A 19,896-nucleotide genomic window follows, 5' to 3' on the forward strand; every position below is an offset into this window, starting at 1 on the left:
TTGTGCTTCAGTGGCAGAAAGAGGTCTAAAAATCAGATCCCCGTACCGCTAACTTTTAATGATGCTGCCAATATGAATGTTTGATTAAAATATTTTATATTTTGACAGAATTAACTTTAATCTTTCTGCACAGTTGCCACCAAAAAAAAAAAAAAGTTGTCTCCTGCCATATAGACATTTATAAAGAATTGTTCAGCAAGAAAGGTCCCATATTCGAGAGAGGAAAAAGTGGCCTGCCTTTTCCAGAGTAGCCAGTGCCCCTGGACTCCTCTGTTTTGGGGATTCTTAAAGAGAGGCCTTTCCCAAGTGGGCCAAGCAGCTGCACTGAAAATGAAGCCATGTGTGTCTTTAAATAGATGCCAGAGGTCACAGTCGGTTTCGAAATTTTAGGGCACCAGCTATCTGCAATGGCACTGCCTGATACGCAGTGCAAACAGAACAAAGAGGATCGATCTTTTGTTACCTGCTTTTATTTGTATTTATTGTAGCTCTTCTCTATAACACGTACGGTGTGTTTTGGAGAGAAATGACACTTTCTAAATTGAGCGTGCTCCGTTAGGTACGTGGTTGCTCCACACCCTGAGAAAAATAATCCATTTGCTTGAGAAAGCTCCCTTAGGCAGCCTTATGGTATAGCCTGATTTTTACGGACTCTGGCAGGGAACTGAGGGCTATTTTGTAAATTCGTCCCTATTTTACGGAGGCTTTTGAGAGTGGAACTTTTTTAAGCTGAGCGTGTGGCACCTGGATGGTCATGCCAGCCCGTGGTCTCTGCTGCAGGGGACTCTGCAGGGGTTACCCACCCAGCCTTCTGGGACACACGGGTCTGCTCATCCTTGGGGAGACGTGCTGAGGGGTTTGACCCCCACGGGATTTGCAAACAGAGCTTTGTGGGTTTGTATGTGGCCCGTGTCTGTCTGCCGAGAGCTTTGCATCGATCAGAACGATTGTATCTCAGCTCAGAACAGTCAGCCCCCCCCCATCTTCTCTGGGTTTCTTTCATCTAATAAAAATTTTACCTACCCAAGCAATAAGTCGAATGTAAGTTGGCTTTATTACTGTAGTGACGTGGAATGGTTGGTTGCTGGGTGACCTTGCTTCTGCTTTTATGGTCTAGGCCAGCTCTCACAGCAGAGAGGTGTGGCCACGTATTGCACTCCGTTGTCAGGCTTCTCCTGAGATGATCAGAGGTTCAGTGTCAGTTCTCCTATAGCGCCCGGGAAGCCGTAAATGTTTGCCATTTGTTGTGTGGAAACCTGGATCCGCAAGGAAGGTCTGAGGGAGATAAATGCCTGACAAGAGGAGCTATCGAGGCTTAAAAGAAAGGCCAAGCTCTGTGAAATCCAGCGAGGAACCGGGATCTGCAACCTTGGATTAGACCAGTGACCATAAAACTGGCGTGTGGCTTACTGCCGGAGCTTTCGCAAGCTGGAATACTAGAGCCTGCGTGGTTTGGTTTGGTTTTGCCCGGAGGGTGATTTAATGTTTCTCATTGGAAACCAAAGTTTTTCAACAAATCAGACATGGAAGAAAATGAAGGAGCAGATATTTTGGAAACCAGCCCTGTCTCTAATGGTCCTTGGTGCAAGGTGAGGAGTCCCGTCCCCGTCCCCGTTCCCCCCCCCCCCCCCCTTACAGAAAATATTATCTCTTTCTGCTGTTTACAAGTGACTTCAGTAAACCATTGCCCTTGGACCAGACTGCACACAACCTCTGCATCAGCCTTTGTAAACAACTCCAGAAATTCCTTAGAGCAAGGTTGTGCTAAACATTAGAAATAGAAATGAAATGGTAATGTGTGTGGTTAAGCAACTGTCATCCACCTCACTGGAAGTTTCAAATGTCTGAGTAACTACAGGTTTCTGTGCTGTGGAAACGACCGAAATAGCTTTCTTAGGTGCTTGGAAAATCCAGAAACTTCTTACAATTTTAGCAAAGCCACCGCTTTAAGATTTGCAGGTCAAACATGTTTAGTAAAACCGCAGCAATCATAGGGTAAGATAAGCATTAACTTGGGCAAACAAATTGACAATTTAACCGCACGGAACTCGATGTCCAGCAGCAAACTCCTCATATTCTCCCCGAGCTCGCTCGAGAGCATTTAACCTTCCTAGCGGGTCAGCTGTGCTGCCTGTCAAATCTGGAACAGTGACGTTCCGAGGTTGTTTTCTGTTTGCTTGTGTTTGTAATTTGATCTCGCGTCACAACATTGTCCTCGGCTCACACACAGCTACGGGGGTAACTCTGACATCCTGCCTGGAAAAAAAACCCAACAACCCTTGTTGTTTCCTGTGCTCGAAATTTGAAAGATTTCCAATTTGGACAGGTTAGCGTGTTTATATTAATCTCATCCTGTTACATGAGATTAAACCATTAGTGTTTTGGGAGCTGGGCAGTCTACCTCCATTTTGGTTTCCCCAAAAATACCGGGGGTTTTTTTTTGTCCTTACAAATTTCGGCGGGGACTGGTGGAAGTTTTGCTGTTGCCTGTGCTGAGGCCAGGATTTCAGTCCAGGCATTCGTGCTTTGGAGAAAGAGTCTCCGGGAGATCATGTCAGGAATGTGTCAGTTCAGATTTTAGCTCAAAATTGCCTTTTCTTGATAGGAGTTACTGGAAATTAAGACAGAGAACTTGGGAAACTGGCAATCTGCAAAATATCTGAGTGTTTGCTACTCGTTAAAAAATATTCTTAGTGAATACAGAAATGTGTGCATCTAATGAAAATATGTTTGGTTTCAAGAGCTAGTCAAGCGAAAGAAACACAATCACCTTGTCCTGTTGGAACATCTGCTCGGCACTGATCGCTCGGTGCATCTCCCGCGCTACTGCCCAGACTGTCGTCCTCATTAGTGCTTAGGGTCCCTCACTTGAGTGTCTCCAACAAAAATATGCATTGCTTTTGCATTTACTGTTTGTTATTTTTATTTTCTTGTTGACAAAGTTGGATATCCAATTAAAAGGCAGAAGCAAGCAACACTCAAAGAAAAAAAAAAAAGAAAAAAGGGACAAAACAATGACAGCAGTTGGTAAACACTGAGGCTGAAAATTATTCACCCCAAATATTTGGCAAGTGGGCAACAATAACAAAATATGTTCACAGAACTCTAGACCAGTTTGCAATCGAAACGTCTGTGTTTTCATAGTATATATTATTCATCTCGGATCCTGATTTCTGTGGAGGCGGAGAGTTAGAGGCTGATTTCTGGAAGTAGCGTGCAGCTGTACCCCTTGCTCAGGCAAATTTTTCTACATCTGCAAGTATGCCTTGTTTAAAGAATATTGGCACTTCTTTAGACAAAATCTTTTAGATCTGAGTTCACGGGGGCCTGGGCAGGATGCATGGTTGTGGCAGGGGAGAATATACTGAATAATAACATGCGCTCTCTCGTGCCCTAAAAGTTCACAGAATAGGTTAAGTTTTGCATACTGCTGTTTCATGGCTCATGGAATACGATTTTCCTTCTGTAGACCTGGGATTTTCTATTTTTTCCTTTAAAAACTGGATTTTTTTTTTTCCCCTGGGAAAAACCTAGAGGATTTTTTCAACCATATTTAAGTTATACTGCAGTCTTAAAAATTGTACTTCAATGTGATAGCACATTTTTCTCAATAAGTATTGAGAAATAATACTGAGAATAGCTCATTAACCAGCTGTTCAGCAACTGCCTTCGCATTTTTTGAAGTGCAAATTTGTGTTTGCAAATAACTTTGCCTGCATCTTATTGTGGGTACAAACGTTACTCATTAGAGCCTCTTTGTCCGCATCCCGAAATACGGCAATTGAAGATCCAGCTACAAATATTTGTGTTTGTGTTCCCTATCTTAGTGTTTAGTTTAAGAGGGTTCAATCTTGTTTCAAGATGCAAGCGAAAGTGTGTTGATGTTCTTTTATGTTTATTATAAAATCATAAAATATTGTCATTTTCTGTCATTAGACTGGGGAGCGCCTGCGCTGTGACTCAGCACGGAGACGTGCACGCGGGCTGGCTCGCACCAGTGCCGGCAGGGCCTTGCTTTCATAGAATTTTAAATGCACTTGTAGGTTTTTAAATAAAAAGAAGCTGGTTAGTTATTAACTTGCAGAAATATCTGATTTTAGAGAACAGAAGATTACAAAACAAACTGGATTTTCACCAGCTCCTGAAGGGCAAACAGTACACTGCATCTGGGGGGAGAGAGAATTTGCTCCTTGCATTTCCCTGCAGTGTGTTTGTGTCGAAGCTTTTTCACTCTCATAGTACTTGATGTAAATGTTAATTAGCACTCCGGGGGAAATGTGTTAACAAATGTACCTTTGACACAGGTCCACAGCCACGCTTTGCTCTGTAGCTGCAGGCTGGAACGATTAGCTGGCAAAGGAGCTTGTGCTGCTTTTGAGGAAACTCTTCAAACGGGAGCTCAGCGAAGCTTACTGAGCGCTCCGACTTTCCTGCTCTGTTGCAGCTCAGGCTGCGCTTGCTGCTCTGCAGAGGAGGTGCCAGGTAAAATGTGAGCACTTGTAAGAAATAAGAGCGAATTCCTAGAAAAGGGATACTTCCAGCCATTAACAGGCTGCAGATAAGTCTGCTTGGGCTCTGGCTTTCACATGATGAGGGAAAAACAATGTCTTGACTTAGCACAAACTTTGTGGCAGAAATTATTCCTCCTCCTCCCCTAGTGCTGATATTGATTAGCAATAAATATGGGCGGTAAAGTCATTACCGTAAGCTGCTAGAGTAGAAAGGTAACAGCAATGCATTCATAAACACATTTACCTCATCACTGCACTTCTTTCCCTTTCCATAAACAGCAGGTCAGAGATTCGGAAGTGGAAATCATTTGGAGGGTGGGATTTTTCAGTAGTGTTCAAACCTGCCTTAACTCAGGTTAACATATAGATACTGTGGTGGTGTCTGGCCAAATTAATTCCTGAACCTGATGGATTCTATACCATGACTTCTGTGAAAACATATGCAGCCATTTTTCAAGATTTGGCTTGTTCAGCTGTTCATTGCTGTGCAGTATCAAATCCCGATTTCTCCCTGGTGAGGAATAGCTCATATTTAAGACGCTTACAGCAAGGAGAGTCCAAGGTTACTAACAGTTCTCTGGAACTGAGGTCGGTCATTTCAGCCCAGCCCTTGTGAGCCTGGTCTGGGGTTTGCACTAGCAATGGCCAACGCTGCTGGAGGAGAGTGCCTGTGTCTCTAGGAGCGAAGGGCAGCACTGCTGTTGGGAGTCCTCCCTTTTCCTGGAGCGGGATGTCGTGTTGAAGGATGCTGGTGTTACGACATGGCTCTTAATCAGCTGGTCTGACCCTGGCACCCCTCTTGTGTCGCCCTCAGTGGGTATTTGCAAGAAGCCTACCTTATACTTTTTTCCTTCATGTAAAATGATTTCTTTCTGGCTTTTATGATCCTGTGGGGAGTTTTATGCCCGTGAGCTGACTGTTGCTGGTGAGGAGCCACCAGCTCTCGGAGCTGGCTTGGAGGTTTTCAGAGACTTCAGCAAGGAGGAGCAGGGTGGGCAGAATGTGGACTAACGCATGTCTGAGTGGTGGGTGGCCCGCAGGACACAGTGCGGGCCCCCCTGGGCAAGCCTGACCTCTAAGTCAGCCTTGGAGAGGCACCACTGCTTTCTGCTCACCGCATCTCCAGGTTACAGGTGTGAACCAGGCTGTGCAGAGTGTCCTCGGGCTGCCTGTCTCAGCTTTGCCCGTCGGCTGTGGTCTGGGACAGCCCTGGGATGGTTTTCTGGCAGAGGGAGTTCATGTGAGCACTCTTATTTTGAAGTGCAGGTGAAAGAAACACCAATCTTCTTGGCAGTGGGAGATCTCCTCGCTTTGAATTGCTGCTAGATAAATGTGGCCTTGACTCGGTAAAATATGTCCAAAACTACTGGATGGAAGCCCTTTGGCACAGTACTGCATGGGGACGCTGCTGCTCGGGAGGAGAGTTTTATTGCGTTTCATACTGCTCCCCTCCTTGCCTCTGCAGGAAGCCCCATCTGAGCAAACAGCCCCCCAGCCATGGTCGCGCAGAGCTGCCCAAACCTACCATGTGGTGAGGTGCCGCGTGGGGATGGGGAACCTACGAAGGCACCTGCGGCACGCAGGCGTCCGAGCCTGCCCAGGAGCCGTGCCGCTGCTCCGTTGACTCCAGTGGCCCCTCCGTGTGCAGTGGCTGGATTTTGGCCTTGTCCTGTCAGCCTGTGAAGCGGTGACAGAGGTCAGACCTGAGCTACGCCGGCCGGTGCTGTGGATGTGTTAAATGGCTTTATGAAGAGTGATGGGCTGGGTTAGAGTCTGGCCCCGCTCCTGCTGAAAGCCTTGATGTGGGAGATGCTGGGCGCTGGGTTTGGCCGCCTGCAAGCACTGGTACCCGGCATGCTGCCTCTGACGCAAGTTCTTCCTAAGGCACCACGGCCCAAGATCCCTGCTCAGGCCCCCTTCTGCCTAGAGCCAAGTGTTTTCACCCGGGGGAGGTGTGCGGCAGGGCTTCGCCGCTCCCCAGCAGGGAGACACCCCCTCCCCTTGCGGGCTGCGGTATGAAGGGACTCTGCCTCTCCTCAACCTGCCTCTGGCCCTGGGAGGAGATAGCACATGGCACCTCCAAAGTCAGGCTGGGAGGAAGGTCATAACCAAGCAGACCGCCTGCTTCCGTGTCCCACGGCGGTGACAAAAGATAGAAATCATTTTTGTTAAACCGATTCTTCTTTAAATAGCCCTGCCCCCCGATTGCAATTAGTCTTCTCAGCTGTTATATTTCTGATGTCGGTTTCTATATTCATAAAGTCTTGTCTGCCACATTTTAGCAAAAATAGATATACCAGTGAGCCATTGTCCAAAGTCATATAAAAATGGAACTGTTGTCCTTAAAGTTTCGACCCACAGGGTTACTGTCTATCTGGCTAGCTTTGGGTTTGGCTCTTTCTGTAAGTAATCTGACTCCGCAGCACCCAGCCCGGGGTTAAAATTCAGCTCGAGACAAGCGCAAAACTCTTTCAGGTTTTGATAACTTGTTTGCTGTCTAACTCAGCAATCATCTGGTTCTCACATTCAAATAAACGGATCACCCAGCAGGAACTGGACTTCTGCCTTGCTGAATGATGGATGTTGCTTTAGTTGCTTAAAAGGAAAACATACAAGAAATGCAGAATTCTTGTTGACACAAACAACTGAAAGAAACATCACAGCATTCCCTAAATCAACAGATGGCAATTTTCAAAACAAAATCTGAACAGCAGCCAGAAGCTTGTAAGGCAGGATGTGATACTACGGCCAAACCGAGACCTTGAATCTTCCCTGCCTAAACTGTGGGGATGAGCTGGGAGCTCCGTCTGGTGCTGTTAGCTCGTGTCTCTGCAGAAGAGCTGCTTGTGCACGGACCTACCTGCTCTGCAGTCAGGAAATTTAATTATTGCTTCCACAGTAGCCCTCGCAGAGTACCCTCTGCATGAAATATGCATTCATACGTGATACGTCCCATAATTTTTTTCTGTTTCCGCATATGGAGTTAAGGTTAATGTTCCATACACTGTGGACAAATGGTAGTTGCCATGGGTACCGTAGCCTTGAATTTCCCGTCTCCCGAGTGATTAAATTCCCCACCTTAATTTTACTTTATTAGTTTATTTCTGTAACTCCTTATTTCCTTGGTTTGCTCTCCTTGAGAGGGCAAAGCAGGACATTTCACAGGCTACTTGTATCTTCTCAGGCTTTTGCATTTTGCACACCAGTTGGGGGGAAAACCGAGGGTCTTTCTTCACGAGGTGTATCAAGCAGCAGGAAATACACCGGCGTGACGCCCAGCACCGCAGAGGCCGTGCGAGCCCTGGGCTCTGCAGTGGACACCTTAAAGCCTCTGCTACTGGAGACCCCGCAGCCTCGCTGGGCAGCCCGCTCCAAGGCTTTGATAGCTTTAGCACTGGAGTGTGTCCTCCCACCACGCTGTCTCCCATGCCGCAGTGTGAGCGCACCTCCTCTTGTCCTGTCTGCAGGAGATACGAAGAACAACTTTATCTGTTCCCCTCCGCAGGAGCCTAATGCTGATCATAACCAGAGTGAGCGGTCAACCCGCCTGCTGGGATTCACAGGGAGAATCTCAGGAGGAATCTGATGGGGTTTGAGAGTTTTTATCTCGGGTCCTACAATAACAAAAGGGCTACATTTGTCTGATGAAATTTGGGGGCCTTTGCAACACTGCTAGCTGTTCTCCCAGTCCCTTACACGCTGTCCAGGTGTTTAGGTTTATTCCATAATCCTAGCCCTCCAGAAAATGGCATAAAATAATATTGAAATGGGAACCACAAGCTATAAAAACATAGCCCTAGTTGGTAAGTAAAATGAATAAGTAGCTGTTAAATGCAAAATGAAAAGGCATAAAAGGACAGTGGGAGCTTTTGCTGTTTAATCTGAAGTGTTCTATAAATAAAGCTAGGTTGCTACATATTGACAAAATTGGTCACCCCTAATTTAAGGCATGTCATAGGCAGTGGAAAAAGCGTCCCATAGACCTGACTAACGTGGATAGAAATAGAGAGCAATTTGGAAAAGTAGTGATACAATGCCAGCCTTGTAACTGCAGACCCTGCAAGCTGGACGTCGGTCCTGCCAGCTGAATAGCGCTTTCCTCTAACAACCATTTATGGTGATTGAGGTAGATTCACTGTTTACTTTGAAGTCATGATAATTAAAGCTGGAGTGTCATCTGCATTGTAATTAACATGCTCCTCTGCACCTAATTCATTCTGACAGTATAGATTAATGATGGTAAATGACCAACAAGGATTTATCATGAGGTGATTCTCCGTTCTACAGGCTGCCTCAGACAATTACAGGAAGCGATTGTTAGGTTTAGGCTATTGTCCTGGTGCAATCGTGCATGTTCATTCTTAGCTTTGTTTTGCAGTAAAACCCATCCAAGGGCTTCATAAAGACTCAGTTATGGTCCCTAAGAGGCTGAGCCACACTCGTAAATGGGAGAGAGAGGCCCGGGCTGGTGATACTGCTCTGATCTTTCAGTATCCCAGTGCTTGTAGTCCCTGCTGATATCAGTAGGAGCTGGGACCGATCAGTATTTCTGCCAATCAGATGCTTTTGCAAATGTAATTCTGTTGGGAGGCTGGGCAACAGGGTCAGCCGTGCCTATCTGGGCACGGTGAGGTGCCTATCTGGGGCCGGGCAGCCTTGTTTGGTACCAGTGCTCTTCCTCCGTGGCAGTGCCTGGGGGAGGAAGGACCTTTTTCTCCGAAGCATGCTACAGGGCCACGGTAACTCAGCAGTCCTGTCCGCCAAGAACCGCTCTGCCTCTAAGCAATAGCCTCAAGAGCGGTCAGTATTTTGAATGACCAAAACACTATATAAAGGAGATGCGCCCTTGAAATGAAGGTACCCAGTTCCCTGCAAGCTTAGAGCCTCAGGGGGTTTCACTAGTCCTGCTTGCAAAATCTTGACTTTCAAGCCAAACTGGTCACGGCTGGGGGGCGACGTCATGTCATGCTAAGCAGAAAGTCATGAAAAATGATGTAAATGAAGTGAAATTTTCCAAAGGCACTCAATCTCTTGTTACTTCTTGCAAAAAGTAGTTTCATCATTGCCTTTTCTTATAATAGCTTCCTTGTGTACACAAGGACTTAACCTGGCTGATTTAAACTGCGTCACGTATTGCTGCAAGAATACCTGATTAACAAGATGATCAAAGTGTGCTGTTCCACGTGTCAATCAATAGGAATTAATACGCAGCAGCCTAGTCCAAAAATGTGAGACTATAATGGAGATTTGGTTTTCTTTGTACTGCGGTGTTGCTGTGTGAGCAAACAAGTGCTAATATGATGAGCCGAGCTCCACTGCCTCCCCTCCCTAAGGCTGGCATTTTTCTCACTCCTTGCCTGTTCCCCCATTTGTACGAATCCCGACCTCCCTCCTAGGTGTGGTGAAGCTCCTTTGTGTTTGCAGCAGAGGTCTGAGATTTTTTTTGATAAAAGAGGTGAAACAGTGGTATTGCGCAAATGCACAGCAGTGGTATTTTACCAGCAGCAGGTACCTGAGTGTGATGGGGGTTTGACATTTTCCCCTGCTGCACGCACAAGCCCTGTCCTGAGAATCAGGCTGCAAATCAACTCCCATAGCTTGGAGCAGGTACTGATCACATGCCTAACCATTTATTCCTTAAAATAAATAGGGCACACGGAGGATTTGAGTTGACCACGTAGTCAAGGAAAAGCAGTTCTCCAGACACCTCTTCTCAGGGCACACGGTCAGACCCTGGCTTGTTTTTCTTTGTAGACTAGATGGGCCAGAAGGAAACTAGTGATCATAGCCTCAGAGTTGAACGGGCTAATTCCTACGTGACTACAATAAGGACCTTTGGCAGAATGCACAGCAAAACAGCTTCTCTCTAGTGGCACAGTAACGTGCTGCGGTGCCAGGAACAGCTTGTTTTGGGTACAAAAGGTGACTCTGTGGGCTCTGTTGCCCCCTCCGCACACTTGCTTTTCCTTTTTGTTCCTGACAGTAGCAAAGGGAAGGTGAGGAAAGTGGGGTGATGGAGTTATGAGAAGAAAAAAACTTGCAACCAACCAACCAACCAACCAAAACCAAAAAAGAACTTGGGATTTTGAAATTTACGGGTTTTTAATTGACAGGATGGGCATTTTCTTAATAAGAGTAATAAAAGCTTTAATAATAATAATTTTTCTTCAGAAAAAGTTTGCTGGATGGAAACATTTTGATCAGCTCTATCGGAGACTGAAATAAGAAGAGGAACCAGAGGTTTAGCTGATAACTCCAAGACCCTTAGTATTAAAACAGGTAAATGGTCCCCTGGGCCCTGCCTACCTTGGCAAAAGCTGTTTTATAGCAGAGCCGGTCTACTGTGCATTGCGGGGTCACGCCGTCGGGGTCCCAGGCACAGTTAGGGGGCTGTGTGCTAGTGAACGTGCCTGGGACATAGATGGGCACACGGCATGGAGGGGATGCCTGGCTGCCACGAAGCCTGCAGGCGCTCAGACCCCGCTTCCCTCTGCCCCCGGGATGTTCTTGGGGTGTCCCTCCAACCTCCTGTCAGTCCCACCAACCTCAGCAGCACCTTTTGCAGTGCTGGCCATGAGCATGCGGTCGCCGAAGCTGTCATTGACCCCAAATGGACTCGAGTCAGTCTCTGGTGTAGCTGATCTGCCGGTGTCATGTACTCCCGCGCCAGCCCGAGCACAAGGCTTAACTGCAAGTGTTTTTAGTGTCTATAGGAAAATATTGCTCTGCTTTGCCCGTGCAGCCCTGGGGACACTAGCTTGATCCTGGTGGCTGCTGGTTGTGCAACGGTGCTCCCTGTGCTACTTCTCTCCGCTCTCTAACCAAATAGTTTCTCTTCCACCAGTAACCACCCAGGATGGGTAAATAGGCCCTGGGAAATAAGAAAGGTGGGGAAAGAATGAAAGAGCAGAAACACCTTCCCCCCCCCCCTCCTTTTTCCCCCTTGGAACAAAATCTATTGGGAAACGGGTGTATGTGAACTGTCCCTCCTTCCCCAACCTCAGAGAGATGGTGACGAGGTGGCTGTGGAGGGGAGGAGCGTGTGGATGAAAGAGGAGGTCTCTAGGGCACCATGGCCATGGAAACGCACAAGGTTGGCATTAGTGTTTGTTATTGTTGGCTGCAGAGACGCCTGCTCTGCACCTTCAGCCCTGAAGAAACAGGGGTACATCTGACAGGGTTTATCATCTTTGCAGTTTTTCACCTGTGAATAAGAAAATAGGGGTGGGGAGCAGAGCTGGATGAATGGTGAGTTTTTTGGTTTGCTCTCTGACACCTCCCCCCAAAATATGAAAAAAACCCCATAGGTCTAATGAAACTAAAAGCAGAGGTTCCTTGGGAGAAAGTTGAGGGGGTTTAGGAGGAAAATTCTTAAGTTTTGCAAAATGTTTTTATTCAGTCCCAAACAGAATGCCTGGTGTTGCTTTATAAGCTGTTTAGTTTTGTCCCCTTTCATTTTGGAAAAGAAAAAAATCAAACCCAAACCATTTCATTTAGAAAATACCAAAGCAAAACATTTTACAGAATCATAGAATAGTTGAGGTTGGAAGGGACCTCTGGAGATTATCTAGTCCAACCCCTCTGCTCAAAGCATATTTGAATATGCTATACACGCTTTGAATTTTTTGTCTGTGTTCACAATCGTTTCCCAAATTTGGCTTGAATTTCCAAACAGATCTGGTCCCCCGCAAAAGGTATTTTGTGGGTTAACTTAATACTTACTGATTTTCTATTTTCTCAGGCTTCTGTTTGGGACATCTATGTCCTTTCTGCCAGGCTGGCAACGTATACTGTCTTCGGACTCTATATACAAAGTGTTTCCCAGATGTCATGGATTTCACATAGCTCCTGTTTTCTTCTTCCATATGGCTTTATATAGCCAAGAGCATCTGGCTTTATATTTGCTTATTACAGCACACTTTTTACTTGTGACTTAAAAAGATGTGGACACTCATGGAAGCAAAACATCAGTGCTTGTTATGAAAGGTAGTAATATACTGTCTGGTTGGCTTCCTACCTATGTCCATACATTTCAAAATGCTGATCCATGTCTGCCAATGATTTACGAAAGGGACAAAGTAGTATCTGTCATTTATCCACTAACTTTTTTGGCTAGGTTAAAAAAAAAAAAAGAGAGAAAGAAAAAAGAAAGGAAAAAAAAAAAAGAGGGACTGACAGCACGTAAAGAGCGGCTGGTGACCCAGAAACATGAATGACTAGGATGCCTCAGACTCGGATGTGCCCAAAAGTTCACACAAAGCCTAAAAAAAAAAAGCTGCATTTGTCAGCATTTGGAAAGTCATTTGTTGGTGCCCACAACAGTGTCAGCCGTGTGCCCTGAGGGGTTTGACACCTGAATTCCTGCTAGTTGGGGGTGACTGCGCTGTCTGTGCTGCCATTTTGGCAGGGATTTTCAATGGTAGTTGGTGTGATTTGGACACTGGCTGGAGCAAGAAAATTGGTTTTGTCACATTTGTAGTCATAAGGTGCTGTGGGCAGGACTGAGGAACCGTCTTCTGCGTGCGTGTGCGCTAAGTGCGCTAATGTAAAGCTCATGTAAAGCAAACCCCTGCTCTTGCTTCCAGTACAGCATGAAACTTGTCCACTCTTTCTGAAATGGAAAGACAATAATGGCTCTGTCAGCAAATGCAACTCAGCCCTTCTATTTTTTTAATTTTTTTTTTCTAGCAAGGATTTTAGTTTCCTTTTCTGCCTTTTCTTATTGCAAATCATAAAAACAGGCTAAAACTCAGGGGTTCCTTTGCAAAACTATTCCCTCATGCTTTCAGCTGGAGAAATTTTCCAACATTGACATGAGCTCACAAAATGTTAGTTTGACTCTCAATAAGATTTTCCAGAGTTGGCTGAAGGTTTTGGCTTAGTTCTAGAATAAACTGTTTCAGAAACCTTTCTGGAGTGGATTCTGGATAACCTGGCACCATTTAAGGGATTAAAAAGTCATGCATAATTTGCCCTTTACTCGAGGCTTTTAAATTTCTCACCCCAGAAAATATCCTTCTTTTCATCAAACATCAGCTGTTTCCAATTGCTTCATTCTATTTTGGTCACCTATTCTCTTTTTTTCCTTCCCATGCATGACTAAATATCTTCTTTAAATCAACTTGAAGCAATTCGTTTTTCCATTCATCCATTCGGTTGTGCTGGTTTCTTTCCGTGTTGGAATGCTACATGAATGTCATACGTTGAAGAAGCAATATCATCTGTGCAGTCCTGAGTGCGGGAGTACTTGGCACCAGTTCTGCAGCTTAATATGTGAAAAACACGAAGACAGCTGCCAGTTTTGCATGTTTTAACTGGTATATTTTCTGCAGCTCCGAGCAGAAATGCTGAGGCCACGGCAGCCCCACACAACAGCGTGATGCGTAGGTCCGTGGTCCCATGGTGAGCATGCCAGCTCCTGAACCGGGGAGACTCATTCTGTCTCAGCTCAGCACTAAGCTCAAGCAAACCGGTCCTTTTGAGAGTCAGGCACACCGAGCCTAGGAGCCAGGCCACGCTGCTCCAGCTGTGCTGCTTAGGAGTTATTCCTCAGCTGTCTCTGCGCAGCGCTCGGCTGCCGGTTCAGATGTGCTGGCTTGCTCAAAGCGATGGCACAGGCTCTGTGCTGTGCTCTCTTGCCTGGTGTGGATGTGGCATAAGAAATAGGTTACATTACTTCATGTGTAGGCGACTGGATCCCTTGTTAAAAGTGCAGTGAGGTGCAGGTGCCAGCCTTTCTTATAAGATGTGTCCATGCAAGTCCTGCATCGAGCTTCAGTGACCAAAGAAGTGTTGCTGCTTCTCATTCCTGTCAGTTCTGTAGCACCTAAATGCAATCTTGCATTTACCTTGATTTGTATAGCTGAGGAGCACGCATGCTGCTCTTCAGTACCCTTATTTTGTTGTCCTCAAATTAGAATGAAATTTCTCCAACCTTTGATCTCTTGTATAATATACAAACACCCACCAGATTTCTGATCGATGTGTATGCAACACATGCATTTTCCTTTCAGTTGACAAACACAGAAGCTGAAATTATCCAGAAAAAATAAATATCAAGGCCAAGCATAGGAAAGAGTTTGTTTTGTTTTGGGTTTCTTTTTTTGGTGAAGACAAGAATACTCTGGAGACAGATTTGACGAAGTGAATGATCCAGGTTTTTGTGGCAATTGCATCCCAGCTCTAGCTGTCGTAGTCACGGCTGATCTAAGGTACGCTGCGCTCTGCAAGAGAAGGAGTCGGGTTCAGGCCTGCCAGAAGGCCCCAAGCACTAAACCTTTCTGTCCAGAGTGGGATATGTAAAGCTACATTTCCCCAGGATTGCTGCCAAATGACTAATCTTGGACACTTTCAGGCATTCCAGCATGTCTGGTTAGTGGTTACTCTAGCCATCCTATCGTGTTTTTGGGAACCAAATGTCTTGCACGCTAAAGCAAGGTGCATATTATACAAGGGGTGCCTATAATGGATTTAGGTAGAGTTAGTAGCCAGCACACAGTGGCTTTACATCAAAGATAACCCTGTGAAGAGGGAGCACTGTGTATATACTCAAAAGTCAGAGACACAGGGGAATCAGACCCCTTTCTACATAGTTTACTTAGGAGTCATGGGCAGGGGGGGATAGGAAGGAGGGATTTTTAAACACTGAGTGAATTAATTAGTTCATTAACTTCTGTTTTCGTTTCCATGCAAGTGACAACTACCTGTTGTGCCCAGAGGTGAGCTAACGAGACAGTACTCTGCAGTAAGCCGCTGCTCAGACAAGCATCACACTATTTACGGTAAAAAAGAGCTCGTTTTCTGCAAAGAGATCCCAGGCTGGTAGACTTTTCTGTTCCATAACCTTGCTTGTTCCAATTTACTCATGGGCTCCCTAAAACTGGACTAACTGTGGTGATTCCTTCATTGCATGGCTCACAGAGCTGTCTCAGGGCATACTCCAACGGGCATTCAAGCATCGTCTCACAGGATTTTCCTTTTTGTTTGAGGTACAACATATATTTCAAAACCCAATAACATGTCCAGACACTGATCATCTACTGTACGTAGCTCGAATGCTTTCCTGTAGCCAGTACATGTGCCAGAGGCTATTCCTGGTTCATGTGAATGCTCTTTGGGGTTTCACTGTACTTTTTATGTCAATGATAAATTATTATGGTTTCCACAGGTTAATCGTAAGTGCTCTGCAGAAGAGATGTCCTGTCCAGATAGTATGGTTTCCTTTTAATTGTCTTTTTTGGATCTAGCTTTGTTCTTACACTATGGGATAACAGGCCAAAGGCGGCACTGTGCAGGCTGTGTTGATGAGAGTTGAATTGCGCTACAGAATTTTCCTTTTGATCCTTCTTTTTCTTCTAAACTCTCCTGACTACTTTCTCCCCTTATACGGAAGCCCTTTGCCTTGTATCTCCTGTTTGGCATCAGTGCTTGATGGGCTGGATCAGGTCACAGTACTCGCTTGTCCGACTGAGAGAGCATGGATATCCGAGAGGATGAGCTGACCTCCACTGCAGCCGGTTATGTGAGGAGGGAGCCATGCGCCCGTGAAATCGGGTTCCCAGCCCCAGCTAATACACAGCGTTGTCTTGTCTTTGTAGGTAACACTGAATCTTCTTATAAATGTGTTAAATTTTGTGGTTACGTGAATCTATTGTCTTTGTTGAGAATTACAGTCAGTAACCTGTTGTACCAGTGCAAGGAGTAAATTGTCATGTTCTAACATGTTCCCCTAACATACCGGGTGTTTACACAGAGGAGGCTTAAAAGCTTTTTGTCAGGGTCCATCCACCCTGGCTAGCTAAGCCCAATTTTAAACTCATACAACTCATTACTCATGAAACACACTTTAAAAGAGGGCTAAATAGCTGCTTTAAGCGCGAAGAATTAGGGAGGGTTGATGGCTGTGGATGCTACCCACCGATTCCCTGACTGGCTGGCCGGGATGTGGAAGGGTTGGGGATTGTCCCCCTGAACGCCATGTCCAGGGCAGTACGGTGAGCCATCCACCCCAGGGTGTCGGAGAGCCGCGCTCGGCCCTCTCAGCTCCACTCTGCACCAGGAAGGGGAGGGAGTGCTCCAGCTGCATCCGTCCCGTCCGTCTGGCCACAGGAGGCCCTTGAAGTACAGAACAAAATAAATTCCCTCAACCCTAGCAATTTTCTCCAAAGCAGATCAGCAGGCGGCAGGCCTATGTTCTGTGGCTTGCAGCGGGCATTTGTGAGTGTCCCAAGATGCCTGCGTTTTGATGACTATATCCCAAAGACAGGCCTCTGGTGTTTTTCTGTGCCCACAAACAACATTTGAAAGACATCGCATAGAGGACCAAAATCATCTCCAATGGCTTCAGTGGAGTCGCTTCTGATCCTAGAGCTCCCTGTCTGGGTACCAGCACCCAAGCACTCAGGCGATTTGGCTGCAGAGCTGTAAGCAGGCTGGGAGAGAGCACGCCAGCACGCCTCTGTGCCTGCTGCTCATCTCGCCAGAAGTGCTGCTCTCAAAGTCCTTCTTGAACAGGAATCCAGCTGTCACGCAGAAAATGCCAACAGTTCCACGCTCAAAGAAGAATTAGGAAGTCTTCTAAACCAGCAGAGTTAAGAAAACAGACAGAGATGAGAACTGTTTCCTTGTACAGCTGCGGGGGGGGGGTGTCTCTGTGGGTTTCTAAGCTTCCTCAAAAGGCTCATGTTATTCCCCATATACAAGTCAGATACTGAGCAAACCCACTGCACCAGCTCCTTTTTTCTACGGTTGTTTCCATTTGTTAACAAAGCTGGGAGACATTCCATTCCAGGGGCAAACCTGCTACGCTAAATCCCATCTCACTTCATTGGCTATTACTAGCATTTTCATGATAAATTCACCTTCAGAGAAACGCAATTGTAAATATGTATCAGAAAGTTGTTGTGTTTAAAGCTTTTAAATGAGCATTAGACGGTTCAAGCCCGTGGTTGACACCAAGCAGTTTTTCACTGGTGTTGATTGAGGTGTGCTAACTCTAGGAGAGGCAGAGCTTTACTGCAGAATCATAGGTTGTGTTAGAAGTACTTCAAAAATATGGAGTTTTACTTGGCTATATTAACTATTTTAAATATACGATTTCCCAGAAACCACTGAAGTTTCAAAAGGTGGATACTGTGGCGAAGGGGGTCAGATTACAGCCTTACTTCCAGGCAATGACAAATGCTTCCTAGGTGACTTAGGGCAAGTCACTCAATTTATGTTTTCCCATCTGTAAGGAAACAGAGTCATAAATCAACCCATATTTATGATGTGTTCCAGTATGTCTGTGATAGGGTCATATAACTTTAGATAAATGAAAGGTTACTTTTATTTGCTGCTCAAGAGAGAAAAGAAAGCCGTATAGCAACTATTCTAGAAATCCAAGGTTTCTGTAATCTCTTCTGAAGTTCTTTTTTTCACTGAAGCGGTTAACGAAGCTTGGATGTAGTGTATTCTAATGTGCATAATTTAGCTGAACGCTTTAAATTCTTTTAGTTATATGGCTCCTGTCCGTTTTTGTTTTACTTTTTTTTCCACTGCTGAGCTCCATAATTGTTCCTTTTAGCCACAGTCACCTAAGGTCAGGCTGTACCTTGCTAAGTAGCCGAACTGCAAACAAGGCTAGCTAAATCACGTGTCTCCAGCCCGTTCCTGTTATTAATCCTCCCAAGTTCTGGGCCTAGCACTTGGCAGAGCAACAAAAGTAAACTTTATATCAGAAGTTCACATTCTCCTAAAGTAGAGGATGAGCTGGGTAATTCCTGTCTTTTTTTTCGGGTTGTAATAGGGGAGCTACCTCAGATTTATTTCGACAATGCAGGGGGCACAGACAACTGTATTTAAAGACCAGTGTTTGTGCAATGTGAATTTAGTCTGATAAAATTCTGTTTCTGTTCCCAAAATGTCTTTCGGAGTGCTTTCATTAGTAAATATGCTGTCATTGTAACAAATATGACGCTGGCTTTAAACTGATGATAAAATGGCCAAAGTACGTGCAGTTTATACTCTGACAGGAAGCTGGTCTGGGTATTTAGGTTTTGTCTGAAATCTACAGCACTACAAAGACTTTTTATTCCTGCTTCAGTCTCTGTCTAGCAGAGTCCCTGCTTAATTTACTTTCTCTTCCTCTTAAAATTCTCACAGTCTTCATCTCTGCTTCGGTTCTTTGTCTGTTAAGTTCATTGCGTGGGAGCAGGCACAGCAAATTCAGAAAATTCAGTTGGAAAGGTTGATATACTTTGTCCTCAGAGCCTCCAGGCAGCCTGGGGGAGCCCAGGCGCTGCCAGCGCAACCCTGTGGGAATACAAGGATCTAACGTAAAATGCTATGCTGGGATAAATGTGGGCTCAATCTGCCCTAATTAGGGCAGCTCAAATAGCAGCATCAGTTAAATGCCTCAGATGGGAATGTGTAAATGTAATTCTTAATGTGTTGATGCTATCAATAGGTCACTATATTAAGATAATAAAAAATGTCAAGTGGCAAAATGGTGAGAAAAATTAAAAAAAACCAAACAAGATAAAAGTAGAAATCCTAAAAAGGGAGAAAACCAGCAGCCCTCATCGTTGTGTTTATATATTCCTTATATAGGTCAATATTTAGGTACATGTGGGAAAGTGCTTACAAAATATTTTTGATAAATAGCCTAATTCTTCCGAGACAGGAGGCAAGGAGTTACTTGGCATGCTTTGGGATGGCTTGGTGTGTTCAGGCATCCCCACGAGTTGCTGTGAGAGCGTGCAATCTATTCTGCTCGGTACCAGAGTAGTACAGCCCAACTGGGTCTTACTGTAATCAAGTGTTGACTATGAATGAGTGGCATCCACAAAAAGTCTAGTATAAAGCAGAAACGATTAGTGTTTGACAGAGAGGAAGGGGAATTCAAAGAATGCTTCTGCTGTGGGTTGGAGATTGTCATGATGTCCACACACCTGAAGAGCAACATCTAAAGGCAGCCTGGTTGCTTAGAAAGAGCTAAACTACATTCTCATCTGCAATGACATTGAAGTATGATTTCCAAGACTGTATCCCTCCTGGATTGTCCTAAACAGTTCTGGGACATTTAGCATGTCCATCTCTTCCTCTAGTGGGCAAAATTTTTAGGACTAACAGGAAGCTTTTAAAAATGTGGCTAATGCTGTGTTAAGATGAGTGTTGCAGCATTGTGCTAATGGACAAGAAACGGAAACTAAAGGTGGTGAGCAAAAGTGAAGGTAGCTGATCTAATGGAGTTCTCCGTACTAATGAAAATGCAAAACTACAATAAACAGCCAAATAAAGAAAAGCAAATCTGATTTAAGATTATCTCAGTTTGCCTAAGTGCCATGTCGTGAGGGCATGCCTTTAAGAGGGATGCTGGGTACTAACCTCACTGCATTGGAAATAT

At 45.3% G+C, this 19,896-nt stretch overlaps 1 protein-coding gene across 1 annotated transcript in view; it reads left to right on the forward strand.

Moving 5' to 3' along the window:
* Window positions 1-1,210: 1,210 nt before the first annotated feature.
* PDE8A (phosphodiesterase 8A) overlaps window positions 1,211-19,896 on the forward strand; it is a 157,764-nt gene continuing 139,078 nt past the window's right edge. The window contains exon 1 of the mRNA XM_076347860.1: window positions 1,211-1,589. Coding sequence (XP_076203975.1) covers window positions 1,524-1,589 — 66 coding nt within the window. The 5' untranslated portion in view covers window positions 1,211-1,523. The remainder of the gene's footprint in view (window positions 1,590-19,896) is intronic.

This window comes from Aptenodytes patagonicus, chromosome 10, assembly GCF_965638725.1.
Source record: "Aptenodytes patagonicus chromosome 10, bAptPat1.pri.cur, whole genome shotgun sequence".
NCBI lineage: Eukaryota > Metazoa > Chordata > Aves > Sphenisciformes > Spheniscidae > Aptenodytes > Aptenodytes patagonicus.